The sequence below is a fragment of the Hypanus sabinus genome, chromosome 1 (genome assembly GCF_030144855.1).
Source record: "Hypanus sabinus isolate sHypSab1 chromosome 1, sHypSab1.hap1, whole genome shotgun sequence".
NCBI lineage: Eukaryota > Metazoa > Chordata > Chondrichthyes > Myliobatiformes > Dasyatidae > Hypanus > Hypanus sabinus.
This window is the reverse complement of record NC_082706.1, coordinates 32,132,244-32,141,928: the sequence shown is the minus strand read 5'-3', so window position 1 is coordinate 32,141,928 and position 9,685 is coordinate 32,132,244. Positions and strand designations below refer to the sequence as shown.

At 45.8% G+C, this 9,685-nt stretch overlaps 1 protein-coding gene across 2 annotated transcripts in view; it reads left to right on the top strand.

The window, feature by feature from the left end:
* The first annotated feature begins 2,270 nt into the window (after positions 1-2,270).
* LOC132392320 (disintegrin and metalloproteinase domain-containing protein 9-like) overlaps positions 2,271-9,685 on the top strand; it is a 134,686-nt gene continuing 127,271 nt past the window's right edge. The window contains exon 1 of one of the 2 annotated variants that reach the window (XM_059966145.1): positions 2,271-2,505. In XM_059966145.1, the coding sequence (XP_059822128.1) occupies positions 2,439-2,505 (67 nt within the window). In that variant the 5' untranslated portion in view covers positions 2,271-2,438. The remainder of the gene's footprint in view (positions 2,506-9,685) is intronic. The other variant, XM_059966148.1, reaches the window with a different exon arrangement.

The following is a 9,685-nucleotide window of genomic DNA, read 5'->3' as shown; positions in this document are numbered from 1 at the left end:
ACACACAAAATGCTGGAGGAACTCAGCAGATTAGGGAACATCAATGGAAAAGGGTATAGTCGACGTTTTGGGCTGAAACCCTTCATCAGGACAGTTTTTATATTATCAGGAATGTTTTATATGTATTGTGTTTTTTTCTTATTGTGTTCTTTATCTGATTGTGTGTTTTTTTTGTGTTGCTTTGGATCTAGAGAAACAATTATTTCATTCTCCTTTACCCTTGTGTACTGGAAGTCACATTAAACAATATTGATTCTTGAGATCTGTTGCTCATTGCCAGTAAAACTGAAGAACTGACTGCTTACTGCAGGAAGAACAAGACGGACATGCATTCACCAGCCTACACTGGGAGATCAGCAGTGGAAAGTGTTAGCAGCTTCAAAGTGCTGGTGTTGAGATGCTGGATGAAGTGTCATGGGCCCAGCACATACTGTAGGTGGAAGGTGAGCCAATGTCTCTACTGCCTTAGGACGTTTGGCTTGCCACCAAGCACTCTCGTTTCTACAGGTGTGCTGTTTAAAGTATCCTGACTGGTTGCATCATGGCAATTTGTAGATGCAGGAATGTAAAGAAGCTGAAGAAAGCTGTGGACGTAGCCCAGCACATCACGGGGTCATCCTTCCTTGCCATTGAAAGTATCTGTATGAGGCAGCACTGCTTCAGAATAACAGCATCCATAATCAAAGACCCCCACTACTGGGACCATCATCTCACAGATACTATTGGACAGCAGGTACAAATCCTGAAGTAATGCACCAATAGGTTCAAGGACAGCTATTTCATAGAACATAGAATAGTACAGCACAGTGCAGGCCCTTTGGCCCACAATGTTGTGCCAGCCCTTAAACCCTGCCCCACCTTAAATTCTTCCATATACCTGTCTAGTAGTCTCTTAAATTTCACGAGTGTATCTGCCTCCACCACTGACTCAGGCAGTGCATTCCACGCACCAACCACTCTCTGAGTAAAAAACCTTCCTCTAATATCCCCCTTGAACTTCCCTCCCCTTACCTTAAAGCCATGTCCTCTTGTACTGAACAGTGGTGCCCTAGGGAAGAGGCACTGGCTGTCCACTCTGTCTGTTCCTCTTAATATCTTGTATACCTCTATCATGTCTCATCTCATCCTCCTTCTCTCCAGAGAGTAAGGTCCTAGCTCCCTTAATCTCTGATCATAATGCATTTCCCTTCAGCCATGGGGCTCCTGAACATTAATCACCTATTCAGTATGGCAACACGCCGCCATTTTGCACTACAATGGAGTTTTGTTCGAATTATATTCTTTCTCTCATAATTTTGCCTTTTTTTTGTGAATTTTGTGGTTTTAATGCTATCTGCTTGAGATCCTGCTTTTCAGTAAGCAGTTCGACGCACCTGTTCTTGTGCATATAACAACAAACTCAACTTGACTTTAATAAGATCACCCTTCATTGTTATAAATTTCCAAGGATATTTTGGCATTTTCTGTCTTTACATTCCCAGCACCTGCAGGTTTCTATTTTAGATTTTCAACATCTAATGCTGCCCACGACTGGGCAATCCTTCCATCCCAACACGGAGCCTGGGTTATCTCTGCCGGGCTGCCTCAATTGCTAGTACTTCTCTGTCGCACCTACATCAGACGGGACATACAGGAGAGTCCCGACGAAGGGTCTCGGCCCGAAACGTTGACTGCTCATTTCAACAGATGCTGCCTGGCCTGCTGAGTTCATCCAGCTTTCGTAAGTGTTGATTTGACCCCAGCATCTGCAGTGTACTTTGTGTTTACATACAGGAGGAGCCTGGCGACCCTCACTTCCGGCTCAACGACAGCTTCGTCCCCGTTGTTGGACTGGCCCAAAAAATCCCTAACTCTGCCTCTGACTCAATTTGCGCTAATATTGTTCCAGTTTATTTTGTTGGGTAGCTGCTGCATAATTTATATTTGCAGTGGCTGTAAGAAGCATTTATTTCCTGGGTGTGTCTGCTCACGGCAATATACTATCAGCAAGGAAGTATTTTTTCCTGCTCTGTACGTCCATCCATCATCTGAATCAGATTTACTCACAGGGCTACACGGGATGATATTTATTGTTTAGCCCCAGCGCTACAGTGCATCGACAGACACATCTATGAATTATAGAAAAGAAAGGCGCAAGAAAAACGAATCACGTGGCAGTGTGCCATGCAGGAGCATTACCCCCAGCCTCCGCACTCACCCCACTGCCCGTCCAGCAGGCGCTAGGGGAATGTACGTGCAGAGGTTGGCGCCGGCAGGAGGCTGCGCAATCGCAGCGAGCTCGGCTGAGCATGCGCCCGCCCGGGACACCCATCAATGGGACCGAGGGCTTGAAGGCGAGCGGGTCACCGAGGAGCCACGCCGCTGTTACCCCTGCTCTCTCCCACTCCGCGCCGTGAAGGGGCATGCACCGCCGCTGAGCTTCGGGCGCCCGCACGAAGATGGCTCGGAGTTTCGCGGGACCCTCCGCCCTCACTGCGCTCCTGTGCCTGCTGACACCAGCCTTGGGTGAGTTACCACCTCACCGGACTCCCTCCCTCCCTCCCTCTTCAGGCTTTGTCCCTCAGAACCCCCACGGCCATAGTCTTCCCTTTACTATCGAGCAGCCGATGGAGGTTATACTCACCCTTCCCTCTTTGTGTTGGGAGAGCCGGCTTGTTTCGATCGGAGTGTGGAGTGGGGCGCACCAGTGTCCTGCCCTATAGTGAAGGGGCGATCCCCTCCTACTTGATTGATCTCTGACCACCTCGTAGTATTAACTCCAATTCTTCACAGTTACTGCACCGGAAGATTTGATAGAGACATGTAATATTAAGAGAAGTATAGAAAGGATGGGCAAGCCTTTTGTTGTTCTAATTATGTACTTTCTTGTATAGTTTGTTTTTTTTCCCCTAGTGAATATTTTATATCTTATGTTCCTGTGATGCTGTTGTAAGGTTTGTTTTTTCACTTGTGCATGTGACGGGAAAAAAATCAACTATTTATTTTTCCACGGTGTGGGGTACTAAACGCAAGAGGGCTTTGGTTTAAGGTGAAGTGAAGCAACATTTAAAGGAGATTGGAAGGGTTATTTTTTAACAGAAGTGATCATTATCTGGAATGTGCTGCCGGAGGAATCGGGTAGAATCAATACGCTTAAGCAGTTAAGGAACTTAGGTGTGACAGTGGAAGGTGCAGTCCCAATGCAGACAAATGGGATTTGTGTTGTTGTGTAGATTAAAGGTGTGGATGGGCTGAATGTCCTGTTTCTGTGTTATGTCTGAGGTAATTGAAATTGGTTTATTGTCGAGTACCGTGTTACAGTGAAAAGCTTGTCTTGCATATTGTCCATTGAGGGAGTACAAGGTAAAACAATAACAGAATGCAGGTTAAAGTGTAACAGCTACAGGAACAAAGTGCAGTACAGGGAGACAATATGGCGCAAGGTAGATTGTGGGGTCAAGAGACTGTTTTATCGTACTTCAGGAACCATTTATTAGTCTTCTACATGGATGTCGTATCACCCAGCTCCATCAAATGCTTTTTGAGGCATTTTGTAGCCAATGAAGTACTTTTGAGGTGTTGCAGGAACTGAGTGTATCTATGCACAACAAGCTGAGTACAACACAGCAGGGCGAGAGTGACCAGAAATTCTGTATTAGTGTACTGAGGGTGGGGTAAATATTGCCCCAGGAGGTGGGGAAGTTGTTGGTTCTTTCAGTTCAAATAAATTGATAGTTGAACTTCTCGACAAAAGTCCTGCGGTGTTAGAACTGTAACTCCCCTCGGTTGCTCTGGAGGGGCAATGCCTGTGTACATGGTGGGGCTTGATACCAAGACACAAACTGAGCTGCTGCATTTCACATTATTAAACTTTATCTTGGAGATGCTCTTGCTGATCTGGTGTTGGTTGGAAATCGAAGAGTTAATTTTCCTGCCAGCCGGTGTTTCATCGGAACAGTTCCGTAAAATGAGTGAAGCTCCTCCACTTGTATTAAAGTGCACAGGCCCTCGAACTGGCTACGGTAGGAGTAGCAGTGACCTTCTGGGTAAATCCATGCAGTCTATCCCATCATCCTCCTGCCCAAATAAGGACATGCCAGTCAGGAATGCAGGATGTGGGGCGGGGGGGGGGGGGGGGGGGCAGGGGGAGAGCAAGATTTTGAATGAATATAATAACATAATCACTTCCATCTGATTACTACATGAAACTATTTGCAGAAAGCAGTTGTGTTTAATTTGAATAATTTGAATAATAGTTTCTTCTGCTTATTGAGCTCAGTGCTCATTATGTAGTCTCAAAGAACTGTCCCAGCATGTCTAAACTGACTTTTCTAAAACTGAGCTGTTATTCCTTCCACTGTCCTGATTACATTTAATGTGTATGATTTCTCAGCAACTGTGCAGGAGCGTACTTGTTTTACTTGTTTAAGTGCGGAACAGAAAATGTGCTTTGCCTCAGGGGCCTCCCCAGCTGTGGCCTGAGGTTTAAATTCTTGCTCTGTGGAAGTTACATTCTGTTTAAGACTAGGATTGCTCGAGATGAGGTTCATTTAAAAAGTAAACTTGTAGCTTTACCCGAAGATTGCATCAAGGGTCACCAATATGAATGTAACAACTTGTGGAAAATCTTAATGCTTAAATGAATTTATTAAGCAAAAAGCAGTACAAAAGGCTTCTGATTGTCTGTAAGTGTTAATTGCAGCTTCTCTTCTCCGGACACAATGAAGCAGATATTTTTGTAGTGCAGGATAGTTGGCAGTGGGTTTGGGTACTGAAAGCTCTCACGAACATCAGATAACCTGCCTTTATGATGTGTTGTGGTTTAAATGTTGGCCGAGGTTAGCTAACTGCTTCGTTGAAATAGTATCATGTATTCAATGCATCCTCTGAAAGGAAATGCTTGCCATCCTGTGTGGCACAGAAGGAGGGCATCTGGGCTCCAGCCCACTGGTCGCTCCCCCAGCTCCGTAAAGTACAGGCGACACTGTTCAGATTACTGAAATTTACCCCTGCAAAATTCATAAATCACAACCCAAAAATTAGATAGATAAAATAAAATTCACTCCGGTGCAATTTATGTGAGAATGGAAAAAAAAGTAAATAAGTCAGCACAAAATTTAGTTTCCTTCAACACGTGCTCCTTGGTGCATGCAGAGCTGATGTGGCTTCGCTTACGGAACTTCATGATGTTAATTTTCTAGCATACGCAACCCTTGGATACGTTGGGGGGGGGGGGTCATCCTTATCCTCTGCCCAGTACCCCTTCGCAATCACTGAAGGCAGTGTTTCACTCTCTCAGAAAGAAAGCATTTTCTCTTTCTGTTTCCCACTCAAAATCTTTACATTGGTTCCAGCCCCTTGAACCATCCAGTAGCATTTCTGAGGTTCAGCTCTCCCCCACTAATGAAGTAGACAGCTAGCTTGGATTTCCTGCCTGGGTTTTTGCAGTGAGACCTGAACTCAATTCCATGTGGGGTAAGACTCATCCACAGTTGAAACCCTTACCCAATGTATTGTAGGTGGATTCCCTTCTCTGTTCTTCCCTCCACACTAATCTCCCTCCTGGCACTTACCTCTGCAGGCGGGCCAAGTGCTACACCTGCCCATACTCCTCCTCCCTCACCTCCATTCAGGGCCCCAAACAGTCCTTCCAGGTGAGGCAACACTCGCGATTTTGCTGGGGCCGTCTATTGTGTCCAGTGCTCCTCTGCATTGGTGAGGCCCGTTGAAGGTTGGGGGACCACCTCATTGAGCACCTCCGTGTCGTCTGCCTGAAGTGGGACTTCCCAGTGGCCAAACATTTTAATTCCCATTCCAATTCCTCTTGTGCCAAGATGAGGCAACCCTCGGGGCGGAGGAGCAACACCTTATATTCTGTCTGGGTACTCTCAAACTTGATAGCATGAATATTGCTTTCTCCTTCAGATAAACAAATCTCTCCCCCCCTCTATTCCCCATTCTGAGCTTTTGCTTCTCACCTGCCCCCTGGGTTGTCCCCTCCTTCCCTTTCCCCTATGTCCACTCTCCTCTCCGATCAGATTCTTTCTTCTCCAACCTTTGACCTTTCCTACCCACTTGCCTTCAATTATCACCATTCCGTCCGCTTCTTTCCCTCCTCCTGTCTTTATTCTGGCATCTTCCCCCTTACTTCTCAGTCCTGATGAAGGTCTCGGCCTAAAGCATCGACCATTTGTGGACTAGTTGGTCAATTGGCCACTGTTTTTTAAAAAAAAAATCCTGTACCTGGGTGAGTGGTCAAGTCTGGAGGAAGTTAAAGGATCTGCGGAAAGGTTTTATTTAAACATTAGGACTTGTTATAAGGTCAGTTTAAAGCAACACATAGAATGCTGGAGGTTAATGTAAATGAGTGTGTGTGATGGCTGGCAAAGGGCCTGTCCTGTATGACCATGACCGAGTCTAATTTTAAGTACCAGAGGGTTTTTAAACCCTGAGCCTCAGGAATCCTGATGAAGGGTCTCGGCCTGAAATATTCACTGTTTATTCCCTTCCATAGACGCTGCCCGACCTTGATGGGTTCCTCCTGCAATTTGTGCATGTTCCAGCATCTGCAGAGTCTCTGGCCTCATTTTTCTTTTAACCTTAAACTTCCAGGAGTATCAGACAAGATTAATTGACAGGGTGACTGGGTATGAGGCCAAACTGGACCGTTGGTTCAAAGAATCTGCCTGAGTGCAATAAGTCACTGTTTGTGAGTTTCCGTGATACTGAAAACTACTACTTTCCTAAGGCAAAATATTTGAAGATTTGTGTAGGCAGCTAGAGCTGGTCAGAGTATCGAGGAAAGAGGAGTAGATGGGTTCTCCTTTCCCTTGGGAAAAGAAGACTAAAGGGGTGACTTGGCAGAGATCTAGGAAACATTGAAAGCTTTTGGCAGGATGTGGGAGGGATGAGGGAAGGGAATTATCATATTATACATGCCCCACAGTCCAGCAGTTATACAGTATATCAGATTGGCGAGCAAAGCTCCCATCCAGAACATTCCTGCAATAAATTCAAAACAAAAAAAATCTGCAGATGTGGGAAATCTGAAATCAAAACAGAAAGTGCTAGAAACTTGCAGCAGGTGAAGCTGCATCTGTGGAGGGAGAAATGTTTTGTTATCGATCATTCTGATGTAAGGCTTGACGTGGGGAGTTGACTCTGCGGTGGCCATCAACATCTGAAATCCGGATTTGATTTCCAGGAGGGAAATCCAGGAACTCCTTTTTCTCAAAGAGCTGGAAGAAGAAACCTTCGGCTGGAGGAATTCCGTGGGTCCAGCAGCATTCGTAAGAGGGGAAGGTTGGCTGATGTTTTGGGTGAGAACCTAGCTTCAGAACAGACCCAAAATGTCGACAGTTCCTCTTTCTGCACGGATGCTGCTCATCCCACTGAATTCCCCCAGCAGATTGGTTTGTGGCTCCATATCCCAGCATCTGCAGTCTCCGTGACTCTGGAGGGAATGAAAATCTCACTCCCACCTGAGGGAGTAGATACATTTACGAGCAGGCTGGACAGGCATGTCGAAAGGAATAGAGTCACACGGATGGGTTCGGAGAGAATGGGAGGAGCCAAGGAAATGCTGGCATGGATTGGATAGGCCAAATAGTCTGGCTCTATGATGAAAAAGCTGTGAAGAGATGTATCTATGTAGACCATATTATGGATTTTTAGAGTCTTACCAATTACATAGTCATTGTAATGAAGGGCTATTTTGGCCCTTCTTGTAAACAGCCTTGGTGTTGGTGCTCCACTCAAGTCTGTCACCCAGGGGGGTGTACCCCCAGGTACTTGTAGGCCCTCACCACATCTATGTTTTCATCATTGATAGTAACAGGGAACAGTTCAGGCTTAGCCTTGCTAAAGTCCATCACCCAACTCCTTTGTTTTACTGTTGTTGAGCTGCAGATGATTCAGTTTGTACCATTCAACGAAGTCCTCAACCAAGACCCCGTGTTCATCCTCCTGTCCTCCCTTTATGCACTGAACTATTGCTGAGTTAACAGATAATTTTTGCAGATGATGTGACTCTTTATTGTATCTGAAGTCCGAAGTGTACAGGGTAAACAGGAAGGGAGCCAGTACAGTCCCCTGTGGGGCCCCAGTGCTGCTTATAGCCATGGCTGGCACACAGCTCTGAAGCTGCACAAACTGTGGTCTGCTGGTTAGGTTGTCCATTATCCAGGATACAATGGAACTGCCAGTTTACATTGAACAGAGCTTTTCCCCCAGCAGTGAGGGCTCTGTGGTACTGAAGGCACCTCAGAAATCCAAAAAACATGATCCTCACAGAGCTGCCCTGCTTATCCAAATGGGAGTAGGCTCTGGTCAGCAGGTAGATGACAGCATCATCGACTTCAGTGTGCTCCTGGTAGGCAAACTGCAAGGTATCGAGGACTGATCTGACCAGGGGTCGGTGATGAGCCATGATCAGCCTCTCTAGGGTTTTCATGATGTGTGAGGTCAGGGCCACTGGACGGTAGTCGTTGAAGATTTTCAGTGAGCCCTTCTTGGGTACTGGGACCACACATGATGTTTTCCATGCAGCCGGGACCCTTTCCAGGCAGTGATTCATATTGAAAATGTGCTGGAGAACTCCACGCAGCTGCTCAGCACATTCCATCACGACCTTGGGGTTCGCGCCATCCGGCCCCAATGCTTTGCCATTCCTGAGTTTTCCCAAAGCCCTTCTGTCCTGCTCAGAATTGAAGATGAGTCCATGATGACTGGGGAGATGGTGGAAGGTGGGGGCTGGGGAGGTGAGGATTGGGACGATAGCAGTCGGTATGTGGAGGTGTGGATGGTAGGTGCAGGGGAAGGAGGGTACGTAGGTTATGTTGAAATAGAAGGAGGAGAGGACTAGTTAGTGCTGAGGGAGCATTGGGTGCCTTGACACCTGGACTGGTGTGTTGATGGTGGGGTGTGTGAACAGGAGGGCATTTGTCAAACTTATTGAAGAATTGGCTTAACTCATTAGCTCATTCCCAGCTGCATCTCTAGGCTCTACAGCTAGGCTGATCGAAGCCAGTGATGTTCTTCACACCTCCTGTGTGCTGCTTTGACATCCAAACTAAAGATAATTCATTTGATGCCCTTGGGTATCACTAGCAATTTAAGGATAAACTATAAATGTGGCCTGTATTTTCTAAACTGCAAGTATTTAATGTGAAGAGTGTATTGTAATAAAGAGAAGATTGTTTAATGTCAGTGTAAAGGAGAACAAAATAATTGCTACTCCAGATCCGATGCATCACAAAATAAACATAAGCTAAAGAACACAATGATAAAAAAGCACAATAAATATAAATACATAAGATTGCTTGTATACATGGATTGATTGGGTCTGATGCAGCACAAGATAAAGGATACAGTAATAAAAACAAAACAGATATAAATACGTAAAAGTTTATATACCTGGATTGATTGTATGTCCAAAAAATGATGCTAGACACAGGAGTGTCTGGACATAAGGTAACTCTGACAGGAAATAATAAAGTAGTGGGTTAATGGGTGGCGGTTTTGATAAGCCTTGGGGAAAGTATCAGCTTTTGAGGCTGGTGATTCTGGAAGAGGGGCAAACAATCCATGAGCAGGGTAGGTGGTATCCTTCATGGCGTTACTGGCCATTTCTGTATACGTGTTCTTGATGGCGGATAGGCTGGTGACAGTGATGCATTGGGCAGTTTTGACTACCCATTGTTGAGCC